Source organism: Pleurodeles waltl, chromosome 6 (assembly GCF_031143425.1).
Source record: "Pleurodeles waltl isolate 20211129_DDA chromosome 6, aPleWal1.hap1.20221129, whole genome shotgun sequence".
NCBI classification, from domain to species: Eukaryota; Metazoa; Chordata; class Amphibia; order Caudata; family Salamandridae; genus Pleurodeles; species Pleurodeles waltl.
The window spans coordinates 1,661,072,052-1,661,097,635 of NC_090445.1; the positions used below are offsets into that span (position 1 = coordinate 1,661,072,052).

General features: G+C 46.2%; 1 protein-coding gene across 1 annotated transcript in view; it reads left to right on the plus strand.

Annotated features, from left to right (window-relative positions):
• The first annotated feature begins 1,123 nt into the window (after positions 1-1,123).
• Positions 1,124-25,584, plus strand: part of NOTCH1 (notch receptor 1) — a 92,124-nt gene continuing 67,663 nt past the window's right edge. Inside the window, exons 1-2 of the mRNA XM_069241596.1 lie at positions 1,124-1,416; positions 14,879-14,960. Of these exons, the coding sequence (XP_069097697.1) occupies positions 1,362-1,416; positions 14,879-14,960 (137 nt within the window). The 5' untranslated portion in view covers positions 1,124-1,361. The remainder of the gene's footprint in view (positions 1,417-14,878; positions 14,961-25,584) is intronic.

The following is a 25,584-nucleotide window of genomic DNA, read 5'->3' on the forward strand; positions in this document are numbered from 1 at the left end:
TAACGTCTCTGGTTAATCAAAGTGGCAACCAACTCGAGCAGAGTGATGCAGCTAGGATGATGATAAATTGATCGTTTGTTACATACACATCATTACGAATATGTGGCCTTTGAACAAAACAGGCTAAAAAATGGCTTGAAGCAATTGTTTCTAAATAAAAAGTACTATTTTGCCAATCCAAGGCTAATATCATTTGGTGTGCATCACCTGTCAAGCTCATTGGACAGGCAGAGTGAGTCATGCAAATTCCTGGAAGCAGCAGTGGTGAAAAGTAGTGCGCACTCCTCCCGCACTGTTGGTTAGGCCAGAGAATCCAAACAGCGACAAAAGGAAATAAAGATCCAGAAGAAATCGTAAAAATGTCTATTCTATGAAGTAAAGGATCAAGAACAGGCAAATGGCAATTGTACGTAGCCAAAAGGGAGTCGGTGAAAAAAATGTAATGACAAATCAAAAAGATAACCAAAAAATTAAGTAACCGAAAAAGAAGCAAAGGGCAACATAAGTACTGAAAGAAGCAGAAAAGCAAAAAAAGTCTGCTTATGAAAGGGGATGGCAAAATGATGTTTAGTGTAGAATACCGACCAAAACACCGACCTAACCTGCTATAACGAAGCGTGAGAGAGGGAATAATTAAAGAATGAGTCAGTAAAAGGGAGTGTGCACACAGGAGAAAGTCAACATAGAAGCCAATTCAGCTTACAAACTGACAGAAAACGCAAAATATGTGCATACAGCACGCACCACTAAAAGATAGTGGGGAAGAAGCATCAAAGGGTCAAGGGGCATGGAGAGAAGCCCAGAAAATAAGTCTATAATACATTCAATAACAGAAGAGGCTAGGAAGAGGGAAAGAAAGATGCAACGAGCAAAGGCGTAAACTGCTAAAAACGTAAATATGGTGCGAAGAAAAAGTATAATTACTATCGACAGTAAAGGACAAACTGACGAAGAAAATAGAAAAAGGAAAGTGAAGAATGGAATTTGTGTGCAGGAGGGAACTGTTAGCAATTTGTCTGTCTAAAGCACGGGTTAGTGCACGTCGTTTTGTGGGCGGGGCCTGTTTCTGTCCTTGTTGTTTCCGGGCGGGGCCAGCTGCGGCCGTGTTTTGCCGATCCTTTGTGGTTGCCGGCTGCCGGAGCTGGCAGGGGTTGCTGCTTCAGTTTTGTAGTCAGTGGCTCCTTAGCCCAGAGGAAGGAAAGATACCGAACTGCAGCCAGGAGACAAGACACCAGCCTGGGACCGGGGCTTATTTATTTACACTCCTGAGAGAGATACTTACCTACAGGACACTCACCGCAGCTGCTGCATCCCCGCCTGGCACATATGACACCTTAAAAACGGACGCTTGCAGCCTAAGGATGCGGTTGCCGGGCTTCGTGGCGCTGCTGCTCACCCTCCCCTCTCTGGCACCAGGTAACACGGATCGATAACTTGGATAACTCAGTCCTAGGATATTTCGGGCTTCTTGGCGCCTTGTTTCATGCTCACTGGTTTTGCTTTGGAGTCCGGAGCTGGGATTCGATCCGGACAGCCTTGGGTTGGTGAGCGAGGAGCGCACCCCCTTGAACTAGAGGGGCGCAGCGCTTCAGGAGTCCCTGGGCGTAAGAATAACCCGCCGGAAACTTGTTATATTGTGTGTCAATAGTTATTTGTACGTGTCTTTGAGTGAGATATGTGAACCTGATTTTAACAATTAGCAAAATGTACAACTTGGTGAAAGTTGCGCGGCGCTAGTCTGGTAACACAACAGAACTTTCTGCAATTCAACAGTTTGTTCTCAGGTCTTGAGCGCTCGCTGAGCATCATGCATTTGTGTGGCTGCCTCGTGCCTTTACAAAAGTGGCAGAGTTTGTTAAACACCGTACCATGGTTCCCCAACTTTTGAAAGTGGTGGGGAACACTCACTTTTGTTTTGTGGTTAGGAACACTAGCTCTTTTAGCGCACTGGCTGGTAAACTAGTACAGTAGGTGGCCAGCTCTTAAGTGTCCAGGCGGCGCAGCTTGGCAAAAACCTCACACGATCGGTAAAGCACGTCCGACCTTGCAGGGCGACTTGTTCTGTTTTGAGGGGCGCGTAAGGTGCGCAGGCGGCGTGAGATGCGCGTAGACCCCTGGGAGAGAGTCGCCTGCGGAACCTGTATTTCAGGCAGCATATTTTACCCGGAGTGCAAGATGGGTCATGCTGCAAACCTCCTACGGGGAGCTGGGTGTTCCTCAGGTCATATTGTGCAAGAGGGGCGCGCAGGGGGCTCCGGAAGGGACATCGCAGAGGGCTGTGTTTGGGCCACGGGAACAGATCGGCAGCCCCTGAAGCTGTGCTGAGGTGGGCCCAGGGGGTACATAAGAGGAGATGGCAGAGAGGTGATGCTCGGGTACAGTACCAGAGTGGAAATTTAAGGTGTCATTTGAAGCGTATAGTGGAAACTGTAGGGACCTTTCAGGTGGTGCAGAGAGTGTGCACAAGGGGAGCTGCAGGGGCATAGTTCTATTGGGCAGCATGTGCAGTGGCACCGGGGCCCAGAGCCCGGAGGGGGGCATCTGTACTCTGATCATTGCTGTACTGCACGAGGGCCCATTACCTTGCTTGCCTCGAGGCCCATGGCCCACTGGCTAAGCCATTGGGGAGCTGCTGCTGGTGTTGTAGCGAGCTCAGAGGGGCGCAGGGTAGTTTCATGTACGTGGGGCTGGGGAGTAGCGGAAACCTTTCACAGGAGAATTTGGGGTAAGAGTCGAATAAAGTTGTGGGCACCGGGGAGACAGGAGGCCCCGCTGGATGTGTTAGACACACAGCATGATGTCACACAGAGTAGAAGGCACAGACATTCAAGGGGGTTCGGAAATAGCCCCCTGAGGAGTATTTTGCGAGAGGCCTTTGGGGAAGCTTCAGATGACCCAAAGAGCACATCTGAAGCCGGAGGGCACTCACAGAAGTGACGAAGAGGTTCTGTTTTTGGTTAAGTGCGGCGGCCTTCGTGGTACTTTTAGAGGACACAGAGGGCTCTAGGGTCCTGCAGAGCGAGTTCGGGGTCAGGTGGGACGTTCCCAGGCGCAGATGAGGTCACCGGTGGTCCATGGTTATCCTTTTAGGGTACAATGTGATAGCTTCCTCTGGAGCAGAGGGTACCGCTGAGTTTCGGAATGCACCCACAGTGCTCAGTGGGGCACTTTTAGCTAGGATGGGGTCCACAGGTACTTGACTGGTACTTTTTTAATGGGTGTAGGGGCACAGAGGAACGTGTCGGCAGCTCTCTGCGGGGCATTGCCACCTAGGCCTCAAAGATACCTTCGGGGCAGGTTTAGATGAAACGAAAAATGTAGATTACCTCCTGATTTAAGCAGTAATGCTGGAAGGGTGACGCCGGCCCCGGTGTTTGTGAACTGAAGCTGGGTGGACGCAGTGCACCACGGGCCCGGACCGGAAAGACACTCGTTGCTTTAGAAGAGGATGTGCAAAGAGGAAACAGCAGAGCGAGGGCTGAGCGCCGATGGCTCAGAGGGGGGCCCTATGGAGGCGCACGGCCCCGCGCGTTGTCATGCGCTCCCTGCAGACCGCGCTGAAAGACTTCAAAGGATGGCTTAGTGTGGGAATAAATCCCTCGTTTACCTCTCTCTGCCTTCCCCAGCAGACAGCCCCCGTTCTGATAACCTGGACTTGGGCCCACGTCTTTTGTTCCCTTCAGAATGCGGTCTGATCCAAGGCAGCTCCGATCACTGTCCGTATTTCACTTTCTAAAGTTGAGATGCGGGTTATATAGAAAGGGGCCCTGTCCTATAGCGCTCCGTGGAGTGCATTCCGATAAGGTGCTGGGGGGGAAATGTCGCCCGGGTACCGCAAGGACAGATGTTTTTGTAAATTGTTTGTTGCTTTCCTGGCTGCAGTTTGGGAAATGTAGTCACTGCCATGCGTGCACGAAGAATAATAGATACTTGCTGTCATGTGTAGGTCTCAGGGGCAGATTTCCCGGATGTCTGAAGTGAGCCCTTCCTTTAAAATAGGGCACTTGAACTATTAAGGTCTCCAAGAGTGGTCTTTAGGGTATTTTGTCCTCTACAGCGTGCACATGTGATGTCTGAGCCTGGTCCTTGGGCTTTTCTAGAGTAGGCACGGGATATTTCTGAGTCTTGAAACCTTGGTATGTTCTAGACCAGGCACATGGCATCTCCAAATGTCAGTTTTTGGGCTGTTCTTGGTTGGGCATATAATGGGATCTCTGAGAGTGGATTCTAGGGCTGTTAAAGAGCGAGCCTTTCAGATCTGTAAGAGTGGTTACTTGCGATCTTTGTGAGTGGATGTTTTTGGATCTCAAATATACGGTCCCTGCGTGTCCAATGGAGGTTCCCAAATGACTTTTCAAAAAATAGGCCTCTAACAGGTCACTGGAAGCTCTAAGAGTGAGTTGTTGTCGATCTTTAATAGTGTTTTATTTGGAATCTCCAAAAGTGGACTATTTTGGATCTCTAAGAGTGGGTTCCTAGGATCTGCGAAAGTGTCTTTGTGGTCTTTAAAAATGGGGGCTTGGGATCACCACACATGGGTTCTTATGTGTTTCTGAGAGTGTGACCTTGTGATATCTGTTGGGATCTGTACATGGGAGTCATTGTAATCTCTAAGAATGGATCAGAATAGGTCTGTGGGCCCTTAAGATATTTAAGAATGGGTCTGTGGGCCCTTGGGATATTTAAGAATGGGTCACTGGGATTGCTATTTGTGGGCCATTGGGCATTCCAAAATGAACTATTAATCATAATCATATAATACAATTATACTTTGGGGTGTTAAAGTGTGGACTCTTGTCAAGTAGATTGTTGTGCCCTCTTGGCATGGATGTGTGCTCTGTCATTGATCGGCTTCCTGACAACGTTTGAGCGCCTTCCTGGCCTAGTGTATTGTGAACCTAGGCCTCCATATGCGCATGCTCTTTGGCTGACCCAGAGAGAGTTCTCCAGCTGTCAAAAAGTGAGACATTGGGCTGTGTTTGAGTATTATCTTGGGCTGTCTAAGAATGGGACATTGGCTGTGTCAGCGTGTCGTCTTGGGCTGACCTGGAGAAACTTCTTAGACTCTCTAATAGTGGGGCCTTGGGTTGTGTTATTCTGTCATCTTGAGTTCACTGGGAGGGAGTTCTTAGGCTATCTAAGAGTCGAGCACTGGACTTATGTGTCTTCTTGGGCTGACCTGGAATACATTCTTAGACTAAGTGTGGGACCTTCGACTTGGGCTGGTCTGGAGAGTGTTCGAAGGCCCTCTGTGAGTGGGTCATTGGGCAGGGTTTGTGCGTCCTTTATCGCTGAGCTGGACAGGGTTCTTAGACTCTCTAAAAGTGAGGCCTTGGGCTGCTTTACTGTGTGGTCTTGAGTTTATTGAAAGAGGTAAGAGCGGGGCCTTGCAGTGTATTAGTTTGTCCTCTTGGGCTGGCCTGAACAGGGTTCTTTGACTCTGTAGGAGAGGGACATTGCAGGTTGTTAGTGTGTCGCCTGTCGTCTTAGACTGACATTGAGAGGGTTCTTAGACCCTATAAAAGTGGGGCCTTGCACTGTGTTATTGTGTGGTCTTGGACTGGCCTGAAGTAGATTCTTCTACTCTTAAAGACTGAGTCACTGGGCTGTGTTAAGTGTATTTCCCTGTTCAGTCCTGGAGTAGGTCTTTTAGTAGGCCTTAAGTGGTTTCTTGGGCTCTCTAATAGAGGGTCTTGTGCTGTCTTAAGAGGACGCCCATGGTCTGTGCAACAGTGAGCTGCAATGTCCCAATGTGTCTACTTGAGTTAGCTAAAAATTCTACTTGAGTTAACTAAAAATGCGTTTGTTCCCATTTTTATGTTTTTTAAAGAATGACTACCAGGGCTGTCCTAGAGCAGGTCCTTGGTCCCCCCTGGACTGAGGTGCCCGTGAGATCACTTGGAGTGGATTCTTCACCTCTCTATGGGTGGGCTCTTAATTTCTCTCAGAATTGCTCTTGCATTATCCAAAGTCAGTATTTGGCATTTCGTGAAGTGATGCAAGGAACGTTCCAAAGCTACAGCTGTGGTCTCTCCAAGAGTGAGTGAGTCCATACACTCTCTAAAGTGGGCCTGTCGACTCCTTATAAGTGGATTCTCTGGTTATTAAAGTACTGGCTTTCTGTAGTAGCCAGCAGTTAAGCCTTTTTTAAGAGCAGGGCATGGGCTTTGTAACAGTGAGCTTGAGTTGTCTAGAAGAAAACCCATGGGTTGGCCTAGGCAGGATCCTTAAGCTGCCTTAGGCTGGGTTCTTGAACTCTCTTAGAGCGTGCCTTTAGATTAACTAAGAGTGGCTTATTGGAAGGTGAGCTATTGAGTTGTCCATGACTGGCTGTGGTCTACCTTATCTGCTGCGGGTTCTCAAACAGTAGGGCTTAAAGCTCTCAGAGTGTGTGCTCTTGAGCAGTCCTTACAATGTCTCTACAGTGGGCTCTTGAGCTCTTCTGAGTATTAATAAACCAGCTTGATTTTACATACCACTACCTGCTGCAGCACTGACCACAAAATGCTTCTTTAAAATGTGTTACAGTACCCTTAATGAATGATATTCAATGTATGGGACTCTGAAGGATGCAAAGCTAAGCGCATCCTTCCAGGATTTAAATGTATGCACACAGATCTCATTGGTAACCATTCATCCCACTGATCTTTAGGACCTACTGTTCCTGAGTGTTTGTGTGCAAACTTTAGTGATTTCTCACAACTGGCCCTTGGGACAACAGGCAGCGGGCTCCTGGGCTGTCGCACTGTGGAGTACATCTGTTAGGTATCAGCAGAGAGTGGGGCAGTTGGCTATACAAAAGCAGGTTGTCAAGCACTCTTAAAAGGGCACTGCACCACTTAAGAATGGTAGCCTGGCTCCTGGGGAGCAGGTGTCTGGGCTCTAACTCCTTTGGCGGCCCATGGGTTCTCTCAGTGGGCTCCATGTCCCAGCACAGGTAAGCCATTGCTATTCCTAGGAGTGGAACACTGGACACTGGCTGTTGGGCTGTCTGGGAGGGCCCGTGAGCTATCCAAGAGTAAGGATTGGTGCTTGAAATCTGTCCATTGTTGGGTAAGGATTTCTCCATGGGCTTTCACAGACTGGGGCACTCAGGTTCTCTGAATGTGGGCCCTCTGGCTGTGTAAGAGTGACAACCTTTGGGGTTAGGTCCACAAATTCTCTGAGTGGTGCCTGTGAATAATCTAGGATATGGGCCCTCCAACTCTCAAAGAGTGTCCCTGTTGGAAATCAGTGAGTGGGATTATTAGATTATACTTTAGTTTGGCCCTCTAGAAATGGATTATCAACAGTCACAAAGAGTGGCGCCCTTGGGGGTGTATCCATGGATTCTACTTTGAATTATCTAGGATGAGTGCCCCTGTTGGCACTCAATGAGTGTTTTTTTAGACTGTAAGAGAGATTGGCCCTCTACAAGTGGGCTATCAGACTCCCTGCGAGTGGCTCACTTGTGGCTGAGTCCACCAATTCTCTGAGAGTGGTGCCCTTAAGATATCTACATTTTGAGGTCTCGAATTCTCCAAGAGTGCCCCTGTTGGCAGTCATTAATAATTCAGACTATAAGAGAGGTTGGTCCTCTAGTGCCCCCCCGTCTGGCAAATGCCAATCAGCGGTTAGCACTTCTACGGCTATAAGAAAGGGTGACTTTTTAGAAATGTGCCCTTAGTCTCTCTAGTCCACACAGACTGTGGGCGCAGACGCTGTGCCACCCCAAGCTCTTAAAGGGGCAAAACAGTGTAGAGGAAACATGACTCTTCACTGTACCCAGTCCTGCATCTATACCAATCTCAACAAAAGCTATTCGAGGATATGCGTTTGATGATGTCAGCTCCTGTTTTGATATGCACTGTGACATCATTTAATGCCTGGCCCCTTTAAGAGCGGGGCCCTTGAGTAATGTGGCCGAGTGTACAATGCTGGTCTATATGTGGGTGTTCAGGCATTGTAGAGTGACTTTCAAGTGTAGGGTGGGATCCTTGGACTCTAAAACTTCGGAGAAAGGGGGGTCCCTAGAAGGGGCGATCATAGACTGTCCTGCGAGCTCTTGAGGGTGCAGAGAGCAGCACCGAGCACCCCCTCCCCACCCCTAGATGCTTGCCGTCAGATCCTATCCTATTCCGGTAGCGCTGAAATGTCCCCTGACGTCAGGTTTCCGGTTTGGCGGCTGCTTTTCTCGGTTCATGGTCTGAGCGAGTGTGCATTCGCAGACTTCAGACAGAAAAAGTCTTTAGGGCCGGGGGCGGGGAGCTTGCAGAGGGAATATTGCGTAAAACACGCGGGCCCTCAAATGAGCAAATTGGCCCCGGAGGAGGCCCAGGACTTGCCCCACCGTCTACAGCGGGTGTCCGGGGGCGATGGCACGGGGTGGAGGAAATTGATGTCTCCTGTGGGCACCCGGGTGCCGCGTGCTGGATGCTGTATACAGTTGTCATGCGTAATATGGCATTCACGAGTCCAGCAGCTTTGCGCACAGAAGCACATCACACGATTACGCCTCACCGGTCTCCCCACCAAGGGAGATTCTGCATTATGCACACAAGAAAGCGCCCCACCCCCAAGAACCCCAATCCATCTGTTGCAGAAGAGTAGAAAGTGGAAGGACCTGTCAAATATTCTCATTTTTGGTCCAAAAAGGCGAATCCGTTTATGGGGGTGCGATTGGGAAATAGGCCTGTAAGGACAGAGATTGAATAGGACTACAAGTCCCAGAATGCAGATCGAAAATAGCACCCCATATACTGTGCACATACTGTGCACACTTGTTACGTGGTGTTTGATCGAGATCTTTATTTCCGAGTGGGCGTGTTCTGAGAAGTGTGGGGGCGTTATTATTACCCTCAGAATCAATCCACACCGATTTTTCAAAAACTTGTAGAGACCCTGTCAGAAATTATTCGTTACTTGTATAATTACAGGTGGGTAGTGACCATAAGCACAGTGATGGAACGTCAGAAGTAAGCTATTACACTTGTCCGTACTATAGCACCTAAAAGTAACCAACAAGCAATGTGCAGCGCTACATAAAACTATTTACAAATGCTTCGGCCCCCTACCACCCACCAACTTGTGCGCTGCGCTTCGAAACGACAGAAGTGCCACCTATAGTGCTAAATAAAAACAAATAGATAAGTATTTGGACCATCTTTATGAAGATTTTTTTGTGTGGGGGGCAGAAACTCAGAAATTGTTGTGAGTGACAGCATCCCACCTGCTGTTACCTGTTCAGGGGGGCAGAATGCGCTATTTGAGGAGCTCAGTGTACATTATTGTCGTATAGCGCCACTCATCACGGTTACTTTACATAAACAGCAGACGCGTTTGCCCTTTTTTTTAATCGTGTGGATTGTGTCTATCCGGAAGAGGAACTTAAAGTGCAGTTTCCGGAGTTTCTTGGAACTTTCCAACCCAGCGTCTCTGCAGGGGATCCCTGCCCTAGCAGGATTCACTTAACGAGAGCTCTGACTATATACAATACATGAGGGGCACCTCTCGCCTCTGCCAGGCTGCACCCCCTCAGGTTACCCCGCAGAATGTGTCTGATATCAAGGCGCTGCAGAGGGGGTTAAAGTACCTGTGGTCGCCACCCCGCCTCCCAGCCACGGGAGACAGAAGCGCTGTGTGCTCTGCATGCTGGGCTGGGGGCGGGGCGGTGCTAACCCATGGTTCCCAGGCAGGAGGTTCAGGTATCACGGGTGTAAACAAAGCGCCAAGTGTCCCCGGCGCTTCACAATGGGCGGCTCTGATTGCGCCATTTGTTGAAAATCAGAGCGCTCCCTGCTCAGCAGCTGTTGCTGTTTTTTCCCACGAGCCCGGGAGAGGAGACAACGTATGTTTGCTGGGGAGATACAAACGCCCTCGACCCCTCCATGGCACCTCGGATGAGGGTCAGCATGAATATTGCAACAGTTGGCCCTTTCTTCCTGCACTCTCCGTGGCACCGTCACATCCATTCACTTGCATCCTATTGAAAAGGCTCAGCTCCTGGCCATTTTTTTCGATTTAAGGTTTATCATTTCACACAACGCCTAGAAGCTCTCGTGAGTTGGTGATTAGCGCTATGTAAGCCACTTCTTTGAAGAATGCTTTGTCTCTTATCACATTAATAATTAATGCTTTTATTATTGCAACCCAGTGGCCGCAATAAATATTTCAACAGTTACTTTACTGTAGATATTGTGAGAAGTCACCTTTTGTGTGTAAACTTCTGCACGTCTGAGTCCACCCGCAAAAAATTCCGCAGTGCGGTAGGTAAACCATAGTTTACAAATATCCGACCTGGAGCTCAGTTTTAAAATGACTGTATTCCTCTTCATGGGCCCTCTATGGAGGTTGTCCAAACAGGTCCCAAAACCCACCCAGTCTTCATCAAACCCATCGTGTTCAAGGATCTAAGCAGACACTAACCAATAAAAGGAAAACCCTGAAAACTAACAGCCTAAATACTATCAAACTTCGAGTTATCCTGGAATCTAACAGAAGGCGTGACACATCTAACAAAATACATCCTGGGATCCAAAACCAGGTTAGAAACCAACAAAGGGGCAGCACAGAGCCCAAAACCATCCAGACTTTACCGCACCCAACATAAACACATTCCAGAATCTACAATCCAATTGGACACCATGATGTATGAGACATTCTAAAATATAAAACCCAACTACACCGTCAAACAATAAAACATTCTAAAATATAAAGGCTAACTGGACACATCAAACAAAAGACATTCCAGATTCTAAAAACAAACTTTGAGGCATCCAATACAAAGCCATTCCAAAATCTACTCTCGAACTGGACACCGACTCATATAAGACACTCCAAAGCATAGAACCCACCTAGACACCATCAAACAATAAGACATTCTAAAATATAAAACCCAACCAACACCATCAAACAAACAACATTATCTAAAAACAAACTTTAAGCCATCCAACACAAAAACATTCCAAAATCTACTATCAAACTGGACACCCTCATGTACAAGACATTCTAAAATATAGAATCCAACTAGACACCATCAAACAATACGTCATCTTAAAATATAGAACCCAACCAGGCACTGTCAAACAATACAACCTTCTAAAATATGAAACCCAACCAGGCACATTTAAACAATAAGGCATTTTGAAATATAGAACCAACCAGACACATCAACCAATCAGACATTCTAAACCAAGGCACCCAACCTGGCCCCGTCCCAGGCAAGGATGTTCTACTGGGACAGTGCTTGTGGCAGAACTCCAGCTTAAAGTCCATACCTGCTAGACATCAGTGGGGCAGTGGGCTGACATGGATCCACCAGTAATGTACACCTGCTGCTTGCAGCGCTTAGGTGAACCTAGGAAACCGTAGCAGTCGAGTAACTCATGGCACCTTATGGTTACAGTGGGTACGTCCCCAATGAACTTCATATGCAATGTCTCTTCAATCCCTGCATGCTTGTGCAGAAGAGGTCCCTGTGCTCCAGCATAAATGGAACATGTGTGTGTTCTTCGTGTTTTTTTATGCCATGGAAAACTTCACTCCCCCCATCAGTGGTCATTTGGCATTACACCGGGCTTCTTGGCGCACATAAGCGGCAAGGGATACTATAAATTAGTTATTTAGCTATACTCATGCTATGAAAGCACTACACTGGCTGACACAATACCAGCAGAGATGTGACTGAAACCGTGAACTGTGTACAATGCCATCTAGCCCCCATCGTGTACACTGGATGGCAATCTAATACCAGTTTCATATTTTCTTTGCTACATGAGTAGATTTGCTCACCGCTCTGCCCTAGGCCTTGTTTAACAAACTTACTGTCATCTCCTCTCACACGAGATGTCCCCTGCATTGAAACCCTTTGTGTTAATCTGATAATTTCTCGTCTGTCTACTAAAGAGACTTGGACCTCCACACCCACCCCACCCTTCCAATTCTGCCATGTTAATAACATAGAAGTCACTTAGCACTCATTCTTTGAAACAATCCTTTTGTTACTTCTCAAACTTCCTTCCATACGTCATGTCTCCCTTTAAAGGCTCGGCTCATCTGGAATCATGCACACCCTCAACTCTATGGTCCACCTGGATAGTGTCCGTATCACAGCTCCGCTCTATCCCAGTCTATCCATACTTGAATGCCTGAGACTCTCCTCACGGGGCCAGAGCACTCTACTTCATCCCATTCTTCCTAATCATGGCGGTCTCGGTCCTTCATGACGTGTAGCCTCCAGTAATGCACACTACCTCCGGGGGGTAAGAGGGGAGATACACAACATCTCTTCACACGCAGAATAAGACCAATTACAGTCTGTGTCTCTTGGCTGTGGCCAAACCAGGCCTGGCCACACCACTGGCTACTGGGGTGTGATTCCAGTGGTGAGGCAGATGTTTTTGGGCAAGCTGCCTCTTCAGGAGGGCTCTAGGTCACTCTGGTAGCCCACTCTGAAGCATCTCTCCTCTGAGTGGTGATTTACAAAGAAAGGGTGCGTGCCCAGCCTTTGTCTCTCAGCCCCTCATTAATATTAAGGAACAGTACTGCTAGGCCCCAACAGTAACAGGCGGTCATTGGTCAGCACACTGGTTCCTTTATACAAGGGGGCACCATCTTCTCGTGTCTGTATGGGTTTGTCTATATTGTTCTGATTTACCTAGTTTAAGTGTAGCTTCTAGAAGCAGATTCCTAATATCTAAAAAGTTATCGCTTCCTTCATTTTTATAGTAATTTGGTACAGGTGAATCGAAATAACACATTTTGTCTCCATTCTCGCGGGGGCAACACATTTTAAACAGTGACCCTGAATATCATACACATTTTACATACCAGTTGCAAGCGATGGCTGAGAGGCACCATACCTTCATGTAGCGACTCTCAATCAAAGCCACCTTGCAGCATGCCTCTCTGGGCGCTAGCATCCACGCCGGATGTCTTCTTCCATAGCATCAACCACCTTGGTTATTTCTTAAAGTTTGCATCAATGAAATGGCTGAAGAACAAAGGCACCTTAAAATGATTTCTTTATCCCAGTACACATGATTACATTGTGACCATATAGGAAAGATCCACATGGCTGCCAGGGGTGTAGCTTTCTTTAGTGCAGCAGGTGCAGTGGCACTGCCAAAGACCCTAGGGGCCCACCGGACCTTGAATTTTGCTGCATTTTATAATTCAGTGGACAGCCTATTTCCTTCCTTGCACTAGGGCCTCATTGCGACGACCTTTCATAGGACAGCCGAAGCCACGGCAGGCAAAAGACCGCCAGTAATGTAGGTCTTTTGCCCGCCATATTAGGAGTTTTCTGCTGGGCCAGCGGGCGAAAACAGCACTTCCGCCCGCTGGCCCGCAGAAAACTCACTACAACATTGACGCCGGCTCGTAATCGAGCCCGCAGCAATGTTGTTGTGCGTCTGGTGCGACAGCACCAGTCGCATGTTTCACAGCCAGTAATTCGGGCAGTGAAATGTGCGACGGGGCTGTCAATGGGGATCCCTGCACTGCTCATGCCAAGTGCATGGGCAGTGCAGGGGCTGCCATGGGGCCTCCGATGTCCCCGTTCCCCCAGCCTTTGCATGGCAGTGGAACTGACATGCAAAGCCTGGCAGAAAGGGGACTTGTAATCCCCAGGGCAGTGCTGCTTGCAGCGCTGTCCTGGCGGATTGCGATCGCCGGGACCGCCAGACTGTCGGCAGGCAGCAACCTGGCAGTGCTGGCAATTGGACCGTGGCCCATCTGCCACAGTCATAACAGGGAGGTCGGACTGCCCTGTCTGCTGCGGTCCGACCGCTATCGCGAGTGTGGAAGTCTTAAGACCGCCAAACTCTTAATGAAGGCCTAGGGCACATGATACCCTGACCATGGTAAGGACGGGTCAGCAGTTGGACCATGGCCCATCTGCCACAGTCATAATAGGGCGGTCGGATTACCCTGTCTGCTGCGGTCCGACCGCCATCGCGAGTGTGGCGGTCTTGAGACCGCCACACTCGTAATGAAGGCCTAGGGCACATGATACACTGACCATGCTATGGACGGGTCAGCAGTTGGACCATGGCCCATCTGCCACAGTCATAATAGGGCGGTCGGATTACCCTGTCTGCTGCGGTCCGACCGCCATCGCGAGTGTGGCGGTCTTGAGACCGCCACACTCGTAATGAAGGCCTAGGGCACATGATACACTGACCATGCTATGGACGGGTCCATGTTTTGCAGGCCGGGGGCGTGCTTTAGTTTCTGTCTCTCAGCCCTGCAGACATTGCAGCAGACCACTCCCCCCAACACTCCAGGCAGACTCCCTTCTAAGCTCTCCTCGGACCCTTGAACTCTGGAGTCTGTGTGCTTTAGGCCTCTACCACACCAGTGACTCTCTGCTCTTATCAGCGGCCTCCAGGGCTTAGAAATCTGCTCCATCGAAATCCGTAGCTCTTGGCAGACTCCACTGCCCGGTTATCTCAGCTCTTCGCTTCAGCAGGACAAGTCCCCTAGCGTTTTGTGTCTTCCCTGAATGCGCAGCTGACGTGTTAAGAAGGACTTAAGCTCACATTTTCAACCAGCTGGTCGCCCAAGGAAGGGACTAGCTTTATCGACCTATCAGATGTGGCAATGAACAAAAACAGCTATTAACATATATGACATATAAATAACATACTTCCCTAAATTGCTATATTTTCAAACCCTTAAAAACGATATATTGACGTTTAAACTTGTTACAAGACGAACTACCGTTCACTGTCGAATTTGAATTATTTCCTGTAATCTTTATCCGCTCAGAAGCAAAGAAAGAGTCGCATTGGCTTCGAACACGGGCCCAAAATAACACTTTGGGGGGTTATATTGTGTGGATATTGAAGTTTCTCATGATCTGTGATTTGGCAGCAAAACATTTACTTATGTTTTTCAGCGCTACGATGTACTCTCCCGAATGAAAAATGCATGAATGGCGCAAGGTGCGATCCTCTCCCCAATGGGACTTCCGTCTGCACGTAAGTCATATTTCCAAACTCCAATAAAGTCCAGGTTTCTTATTTCGAGTAAACAACTGTCTGCGTAGCCTGGCCGGCCCTAGAAATGAGAGCGTTAATTGTTTTACGAGTGACAGATCAGAAAGTAGATCTTATTAACTCCTGAAGATGGTCCATGAAATGTTTAGGTTGGAACATTTTAGAGATGCGAGTTTATGCGTGGTTCTTGCGATTTTATTGGCTTCAGTAAAGTTAGGTATTGATATCTCATTTAAATTGATCAGCAATGTAAAAAATATAAAATTCATAGATTAAAACGAACCTGGTAAATGTTCCCAAATTGAAGTTTCAATAATGCAGTTTCAGTGCCATTGCATGAATGAATTTGACTTATTGTTCAACAAAAAATATCAAGTTGTCATAATGGTGGGTTTTTGCTCAATGGTCAGTTTTAGTGTGAACCAAAAACTTTCCAGCTGAGGTGCAAAAAACAAAACTCTCCTCGCACAAGTCACACCAGCCTCCTCCAGGCTGCATAACCAGTACCAGAAGTGCAGCTAAACCTCTGCAGCTTTTTTCAACTTTGAATTGTGTCCGCTCCGCTTGGGATTAGGGAGTCTTGTATATTTTTTATCCATGGATCTAGGCAGACTTTTAGCAGACTTTGAACAGTCCAGCACCAGGGCGCTGTTGATTGCTTTGCATCCCCAAGAAAGGACCTGACCAGAATAAATGGAGATTCAATCTCTTAAGAGAGCTGACTGGCAGGTGATATTTGCTTTTTGAGCAGTTGCGGGCAAGCATTTGTTAAAAAAAAAAAAAAAAAAGAATCTGTACTGTGCTCACCTGCCCTACTCTGGAGGAAGTTTTTACAGTTGTAAAACCTTTCTCCAGACCCATATTCAGGACCATTTTGTGACAGTGAAAGTAGAAGGAATCTTCCTTCATGCCAACTGTTGAGTGACATATTGGCCAGGCAACGCTAGCGTGTTTGTGGATCTTCTCCTGCCGCTTGTGCTGTTGAAGACCCTCTGGTGCTTTTCCAAGCACACCGCCACTCCCTTCGTCCAGGCCAATCCTCCAATGAAAAACTTCTGTAAATTAATCGGGCCCATGAGCAATTTACTAGACAAAGGCTAGCAAGTCTTTGTGGGCCCGCTAATGAATGCACGCCACTTTTTCCGCGAACAGAAGCCTCACGGACGCTTGATGCTCTAAATCTTGTTTTCTTCCATTGAAAGAGCGACAGCTGGGGTTCGGTCGAAATCCAGCGGCCATTGTTAGGGGAGACAGATTAATGCCGTGTGACTAATCAAGTGTGGCTTCCCAGAATGCATAAATGCCCCTTTTCCTCGTGGCCTTTCACTCCTTGCACAACCTGCAGCCTCTGATTTGCATTATTACATGCGCAGATGGCTGCAGAGTCTGCTCATGGAGAGGTCTTTACCAGATCTATCACAACAAGTCAGTGCAAATTTAGAAACTCTTCAACAAAATCTAGAGAGAAGGCTTGTTTGGAGAATGGTAGCCCACAATGACACGCTTCCACAAGAGGGTAGGTGTGGTTCTGCATCAAGGCTACAGCACCTGGCGCAACAGTTGTAAGGACTTTCATCAGGTGTGGCAAGAGTGTTCCTATAGTGAGGTTGCACATAATTATTCATATTTATAGATGCACACTGTGTTAACAGGAGGCATGGCTAAGTGCATTCTGTTGTGGCAGCAGATATATTTTTTTTGCATTTTGGGGAAGTCTGGCATGGAACGTGCAAGCGTCACCAATGAGATTCGTTGTTTGCCGTTGTTTCGGCAGGCGTGCGGTCTTCGTCAGGCCTCTTTCAATGCAAGGAAATTGAGATAAGAACAGGGGTGTGTGATGTACTAGGTTGGTTGTTTTTTTTGTGGCATATTTGAGGCAAACACATCTGATCCACCATAGCTATCCATTCCCTCATCACTGAAAACAAGGTTGTTATCACGCCTCCTATTGGTGCAGACCCACAGGTACTGAAATGTCAGTGGAGCAGATGATGAGATTGCTTCTTTGACACTCTGTTTTCATGGAACATTTCACTTGGGTGTGAGATACTTTGACAATACTGGAAACATCTGCTATGGGTGTGTTACCGCTCATAATTACCGCAGCCCTCCAAGTACTGAGATTGTGGCAATGGGCCCAGGTTTTTATAGAGCAGGTGTCATCCCATTGTTAAAAGACAGGCTGGGCGAATCATCTTTATTTCATTGAACAATTCATTTTCCGGTAGCTGACGTGTTGTGCTGTCCTGCCATCGGAATCTCATGCAGGCGGCTCCTGTGAATGTAAAATCTTTTAATGCAAAAAACAATGTGTGTTTTTTTCAGTTAAGTGAATCTCGTAGTATCATTGTTTGTGATTTAAACTATAGTGAGATGCGAGATATAGGTACTTACTTATAAGCATTGTCAGATGGATGGTGCCTTCCTACTTAATTGAAATGTCGGTGTGGAGTTTTTAAAACTGCTTGCATGTTAAGTAGTGAGACGTTTTCAGAGGACGTCACAAATGAAAATTGTTCACGTTACAAGAAGTTGGTACTTTATTTATTTCTTTTGTATCAGTTTAGAACAGTCCTTTTTAAACTTTTTAAAAATGCTACCTCCCCCCCCTCCCCCCCAGGGCCCCGTGGAAAAAAAATGATCGGTCCCCTCTACACATTTTTCACAATTATTCTGTTAAATAGGCAATGTTTAAATATGTGTAAACTTATGCAAACATTGCAGCTAAGTTCTATTCCTGTTTTAAAAGTGCAGTTAAATACATGATGCCAAACATACTATTCTTGTCAGGCAGGCCTTACTGACTTGTACAAGTATTCACAGTGTGATTATTAGAACTGGGGTGGGGGTTTTGAAGAGTATTTGGAGTCCCTCCCTTTTGACACATACTCCCAGCTTGGCTATAAACGACAAAACATGTCATTGATGGCCCATTACAGCATAATGTTTCTTTTGGACAGAGCCTGCCCCCCCCCCATAGGATCACTTCAGGCCGCCCTAGGGGGTCCTGCCCCCCAGTTTGAAGAAACCTGGTCTAGAACAATTTTGTGTATGGTGCAGTTTGAGATTTTAGACTCACTCACCAAAAATATTTAATTCCCCATGAAGTGGCTGATTTAAAAAAAAAAAAAAAAAAATGGGCCAGTCTCAACAATGGCCGCAGGTGTATGATAACACATTCTCCACTGGGAACCAAGCCTTCACATATTTCAGTGACTTTAGTTTAGACAATCTAGACTATTTCATTGGTGATCCTTGTGTCCTTCAAAGAAGGAGATCCAAGATCATGTGCAGTTTGGACATCTCATTAAATAAAAGGTGGACCTCTTTGGGAGTCCTGGTCACTCCATATATTGTGAACACATATTCTCAATAGAGCAAAGTGTAATGTTTATGACAAGGAATAAGAAGGGAAATTTGATCAGAGGGCAAGAAAGGGGATAACGAACTTTCCTGGGTGAAATTCTCCATCATAACCATTGGCCACATCGCTGCATAACTGGTCCTTATGCAAAAATGGCTGCAGTTCCCCATGGACTAAAAATTAAGCTTCTCAGATCCTTTACCTTGGATTTTTTGATCAACTGACATATTACCCACCATCTCACACCATCTGAGCCTTAAAAGACCCTAGGCCTGCACGCCAGGACAAGGCGAAATACATGTTGGCTGTTGTTTCTTGGTTGCAAAGAAGTCAAAATAATTTGATTTACCTTACATCAGATCTCCATTACCAATTTATTGGATGTAGTGGATGAATGTCTACATTAATACTTTGGATGAATGTCTTTCCTCTATGTTCGAACTCATCCGTATGTGACTAGCAGTATTTAGTTACCACCACTAACACTACTACAGCAATCCGATTTTTTGAGGAAAGCACAAAAATCTTTGTAGACACCTGTGTTATTGATTTCTGATGGGGAAACATCAGTTTCAAGAAACAGAAAAGGAGAAGGCTGGCACAAAGAACACAAATGAACAGCCTGTGGAAAGGAGGGTTATTCCCACTTCTGTGTGCATTTTAAGTTTCCTACAACCACTTGCAGCCTTGACCTTGCTAGGGATCAACCGAGAGATGTACAAAGGCAACATAGAAAGGACACTTGTTGATGATCGATTAGAGGCACAGATGTGGCTTGAAGAGTTTGTAGTTTGGTCTTAAGGGATTTTTGAGGTGCAGCTACGACTGAAAAATGGAGTCTACTGGCCCTCGTGGTTATACAGGAACATCACAGGGCAGCATTAACTAGTAAAACAGCCAGGTTTTGAGGGCTTTCAAAAGCAGAAGGATGGCGCGAATTTGGATGGGAATTTAGCTCCCTGGACTCTAAAAGGCTGGAGGGTCCTCAGGTGGACCCCATCCTCTCTGCGGTGCATGGCTGATGATGGTGCAAGTCTGGACTATGAAGAGCTGGAGGTTATCGGCCCCTGGCCAACACAGCGTATATTGCTAATACTTCTCAATTGGTCCTGGTGAGTGTATTGAAGGTCAGAATACAGTATCACCTAACATCATACCGTGTGTAAAGGAGCACTGGTGCCACTATGCTTGTCCAGACTCAGGCTACAAATGAATGAGATCTTGAGGGATGCTCAGGGTTGCATCTTCTTCTTGGGCCAAATAGGTATGCAGAGAATTCATGGATATAAGCACATGTAAAGCAACCACAGTCGGTAGGTTAGCTCAGCGGGTTAAGCTCCTCTACTGTGATTGGTTTAGAGCCTGAAGGTCATAGGGTGACTGGTGATAGTTAACTGCCCCGCCTTCCGAGGTAAGTAACAAAATGCTATTTGACTGAGCGGGCCACGATAAGACATGTTACCCACAAGCAGCTAAAATGTACCTCTGGCTGGATGTGGCTATGAATTGCTTTAAAAACAAGTTTTTTTTAACTTCTGTCTCCTGAGCAAGTTTTTTTTTTTTTTTTACTGTGGCAAGCATTTTGTTTCTGGATCTGACCCGTTGCGTGACAACGTATTATGTTTTTTTAACGTGATCTTGAAAGTAAAAGACTTTTAACCAGAAGTGGTAATGTCGACCTTTGCACAGCAGCTGCATGCAGAAGTGTGGGTTTTGTGGTGTGTCGCAAACCAGGCCTTTAAGAAATTGGGTAACAGGAGAAAGCAGACTGCCAACCCCCGGGCGATGGGGCCAATGTGTTTCTAGAGGCGTCAGCAGAAAACACCTATGAATGAGATGCAAATCGCCCTCCGCCCTAAACACAGATTTGTTAGCAGAGCATGGCAAAGTTTAATGTTAATTGCAAGAGTCTGCAGCGAAGGCCCCGGAGGGCCTGATCCAGGCAAGATTCGCATGAAAGTCACATAAGATCCAGTCACATAGAATGCATCTAAATTATACTAATTACATAGTCTAGGAGGTCAGCCGGTGGTTATCTTGACAATGTGTCATGCATCCTGCTCTAAGACCTGGGTCAGGCATTCTTTCACAGCCTGGAGCGCGACCGACTCTGTGATCTGATGTTTGGGGCATACTTGATGCTCTCCAGGGTGTGATGTGTAAATGTATTTGTAAAGTAAAGGTCACACCACCGCAATTGTGTGAATCGGTGTGCATAAGACCCTGCCTTTTGGGCCACCATCTTCTTCTACTGCGTTACGCAGTTGGAGCCAGTGTTGGGTTTTCATGTTGTGATCCAAACATGGAAGTTGTGTTTTAGGGGCACAACTCTGTTGTCTTGTATTGTATATTGCCAGGGTTTCAGGATATCCACGGTAAACAGATTTACATACAGTGATTCTCAATGGAGCTCATGTCAGTGGTCGGTGTTAATCCTAAAAATCTGGCATTAATCCAGCCTCCTTGATGTGTTTAATGTGTATATCCCATCTTAAACTGACCCATCCTTTGGTTTTGCTGCAGTTGTGATTACTGTTCCCACCACGGGTACAGTTTTGGACACGCATCATGACAGGATCCTCATGTGAGCCATGTTGGGTTCAGGGTGTGTCTTTCTGACCTCAGGTTGATGAGCACAGGTGCTCGGCGTTGCAGTTCATCTAATGTCTTCTTTTGTTGAGACTGCTTTGTGTTTTGTCCAGTGGTCACTGTGGCACAGAGTAAATTAAGAAAAGTACTTAGAACAGCAAAACTAAGTATTTACTTCAGGGCAGTATCCTCCAGCTCCCCAGAATTTACAGCGAGAGATCAAGGAAATTATGTTTTGCAGCACAAATCTTTTCTGAATTCACATGCTGTGCATTATTCTGCCATGTATTGGTTGGGCCCGGAATCCTTCTGCTATTGGTTTTTTTTCTGATGGTAGTTTTTTTTCTTAAACTACTTGAAGTGCTTATAGGTATATTTAAAAATAGGGTCTCATTAAATCTGAGTATTCCTCCTTTTACTCAAAGGAAAGCCCTTTTGGAGCGACAGTAAATCTAAGAAAAATTTAATCTGCAAAAACAGTATTATGGCCCAATACCACAACACAGCAGAATGAATGCTTAGGGTATACATCGTGGCTGTACTTCATTGCGGGTGTTGCATGAAGTTGTAACTCCTGGATTCAGCTGTGGCCGCAGCAAATGTCAAGGGGGGTGTGGGGGGACGATGGGGACAAGAGTAACAAAAAAAAAATCAATAAAATACTTACAGTTTTCTTGCCACCGCCTATCATCTCTTTACACCTCGCTCGTCTCGTCCTTTTCTGGTGTCCCAGCATTCACTGGGACACCAGCACAGGCTTCCCAGCAATTCTAGCACCGCTTTCATGCTAAAGCTAGCATGAAAGCAGCTCCGGGATTGGTCTGAGCAGCTCGGACTGGTGCTCAGACACAGCCAAGGTGTTTGTGCAGTTTCTCCAGCCTGGCTGTTAAACACAGCCGGGCTGGAGAAACGTAAAAGCGCATGTGTGTTTGGCTGGCCTGAGATGGCCGGCCCAACACACATGCGCACTTATGTGCACTCTCCCCTCCTCCCTTCTCCCACCTCCCACCGCCCGTGGCCAAGCCCGCACCTTTCTGTCCTGCTGGCTGAGCCACCGGATGGAAAATAAAATGATATTAAAAATTTTATTTTTCATTTCCTGCCTCTTGGCCAGGGGGGGCGACGCTCCTCCGCCATCCGAATGATTTGCGGAAAATTGTAAACAAAAATAGGTGAATTAGATTTTTACTCTAGTTCCCAGACGAGTTTTCGACTGTGGTGAGTTGCTTTTTAGAATCATGGTTTCCCAGTCTTTTCACATGAGTCACGCACTTCGGTCAAATCCGGAAAGGGCAAGAACTGAAGCGTGGCAGACAGGCAAATCACTCGAGGAGACACTACAGAATACGGTCACTGGTGCAGGAAAGGCCGCCCATTTCACCTTCGTACTCAAACCTTGAACACCACCTCAATGAAACCCTCATCCTCCCGGCGCCTGGGCATTCTTGCCAACACCCCCTTTTTAAAGGGACTTCCCCTCTTTGAGAAAACTTTTCATATCGCAGATCTTGTGACACTTTATCCTTCCTAGAACATCCCTTGGGCTCTCCCACTCATGGGCCTTCTTTCCTCTTCCAGTGCATCGTAGCGCTTTGATGCAGCATGAAGATGGAACAAGCACTGTACACGATATCAAGCTGACATAACATGATATAACCAAATATAGTATCTCTCTCTCTTTAATAGGATATGGAATGATGCACCTGTTACAAAAAAATGGCACATTTATGTATAACAATAGTTTGAAAATATTACTTTAAAAAAAAAAGTTTGTCAAGAGGATTTTTGGTATTGGCATATTTGAAACAATTTACGCTGGGTGTAAAAACTCATAAAGAGTGGAAAACTTTTGGGAATTAGTTAATTTTTCTCTATAAATTAAGTCAGCTGTAAAGGCGCTTTCTGTGAAAGTGACTTGACAGCCTTAAATATGTATTGGCTTTGAAGAGTGAGCTACAGTTGACTGCAGTTAATACAGAGGGTGTTAATCTAAACAATGAAAAACACATTTAGCAAATATTTAACTGCCCAGGCTGTCTGATGTGTGGTTTCATGAGCAGAAAATCGACTTGACTAGATAGGTAGCATAGAGGTCCAATCAATGGGCTAGTTAATGGAGGGCATTTTCAAAGGTTTGCAGAGTTCACCTTGAGGGAAAAGAAAAAATAACTCTTATGGATTAGGGCGATTTAGAAAATGTCAGTGATTTACATGAACATGCCATGGAAATCTATGCAAATTGTTGATTACCACGTGCTTTCCAGGATGAACTTTTCAAGGACCTGCTGAGCCTCTCAGTTTTTTGTAACCATGATACCCTTTGTAGGTGCCCATAATCTAAAGCATTTTACAGTGTTCGCTCCCTATATTTTTGACAGACGGCAAAATATTATTTGCTGCCCTCTCCTGTCCTAGAATTCAGCATACTATCCTCAGACCTGACAGATTCCCTCTGGAAATCATGCAGGTGAAATGTCTGTGAAACTGATTCTTCAATAAGAAGCAGGAAATTTACATACAGGTATCAGTTTGCTGCACCGGTGAGTCACACTTGGTGTGCAAAATCCTTTGTGATTCGAGCTCTACTGATTCGTTCATCTCCGTGGTGGACTTTACGGCAGATTTGACCCAATGCGACGAGCACTGGTCGTACTGGAAGCGGTACTTGATTCGAAGGCCCAGGTACCGTTGTAGACCGAGGTGGACTCATTCAGGTAAATCATTGACGCGACTCTGCAGCATTGGCGAAGAACCTTCGTTTGCCTGTTGTGTGGTTGGCTTCAGAAAGATCATGTTCTTTGAGGCGGATCACGGAGACCATATTTCTTGTGTGCAGGTGCTTTTAGCTACAGGTAAGCGCAGAGGGTTAATATACTCCTTAAGTTTAATGCTCTGTTGGCTGCAAATGGCCTGTGATGCGAGGTTGGTGAACCCATCCATGACTTGAACCATTGCTGGAGTCTTTGTAAGGGGCAGAAGGGCCGAGCCTTGTGCATCACCTCCTATACCATTTCCACCCTGAACATGTGGATTAATATATTAATTGCCTGCACCAGTAGGGGCAATTCCGAAATCAGATCTTTGCAGACATTAGTAGAACTGATGTAAGGTTTGGGGAGTATATAGGGTACACTGAGCACAATAGGGGTCAGATATCCCCCGTTAACACAGGCTGGAGAAATTGTGTAGAAAAAAAACTATTTACTATCTGGGGCAAAGACACACAAATAGAAAGTGCAGATGACGAGCCACACCAAGCAAGGGTGAACTAAATTCCAACAAACATTAACCAACTTAATTGGGGAACTGTGTCTGTGTTCTTAGAAAACGTGCCCATGTCAGTAGTCAGTTGTGAATCATTGCTTTGTCCCGCTGGCCACGGAACAGAGTGTAGCCACTGAGTTATCACAAAGTGTGCCAGGTTTGAAATGCAAAGCAGGGTAAATATTGACTGTTTGTGATGCCAGGCAGTATAGTGGGTAGAATTACTTGGAGGCCACTTTCAGTCTGTGTATATAACAACACAACAGTATTTATACAGATAACACTCCAGTAAATGTCTCCAAAATAAAAAAGAGTTGGAAGAGGTTCAGACGGAAGTAAACACATTTCAGATTGAGGTCTGCTTTTAGGGCGAAACTACGATGGGTTTGCGGTTAAAAAAAATAGAATTAAACGGTAGACTAACCAAAAAGTAAAAACGGTAACAATTTACTAGAATAAGTAGAGTATATTAAAAAATGTGTATTAAAATGTGTTGAATAAAATGCGCGGGTGAGGGTAGGGGTTCAAGGGATGGGATTAATTAGAAGGTAGCCTAACGTTTAGGTTATGTTTAGGGGTTAGGATTGGATTTGAGTAAGATGGGGGGTGGTAGGTACAGTATAGAGTTAAGGGTCGGGGTAAGGTATACCCTTATGGGAGTAATAAGAGTGATACGTGGGGTATTAGATTGGGGTTAATTTTAGGGGATGAGATCAATACAGGGGAAGAAGTAATAAAAGGGGTTTAAGCCTACGGTAGGAGTGAGGCTTGGGCTAAATGCCAAGCTTTGGGTAAGAGAAGTTATTATGTTTAGATTAGGTGTAGGGGTAGGATTAGGTTAATGTCGATGCCCATCTATGTACAGTTTACAAATTTAATGGTAAAAATTGGACTGTTTTCCAGCCTCATTTTTTGGTATTTTCGGTAGATGTACTTGTTAGCTCCAAGTTTTTTTAGCTCCTTGGATGTCTTCAGCTGGGTTTCTAATTGGAGCTCGCTGGCGGTGAGCGGGGATTGCAGGTGTGTGTGTAATGATATGGTAGGGAGCATGCATGCTCGCCAATTAAAAGATCACAAAACGCTTCTCTGAAATTAGCAAACTTTACCACCTTAGAATGTGGAGCATCCCCGTGGGACTTCCAGAAGGAAATAACCACCTGATGCCGTTCCCACACCTTCAGCATTCAAAACATGTCTTTGAAGCGACTCCTGTCGCGGGACAGTGGACTCTCCGCAGAGAGAGGCCATGGTTGGGCAGTGCCTGGAGTGCACGGGTCTCTCCTAGCAAGTGAATCATTCACTCACTGTGTATTACTGGCTCCTGGTGTTCAGTCAGACCTTTTTTAACATGGAGTCTAATGAGATGTAGGTACCATGGTTGGAAATCGT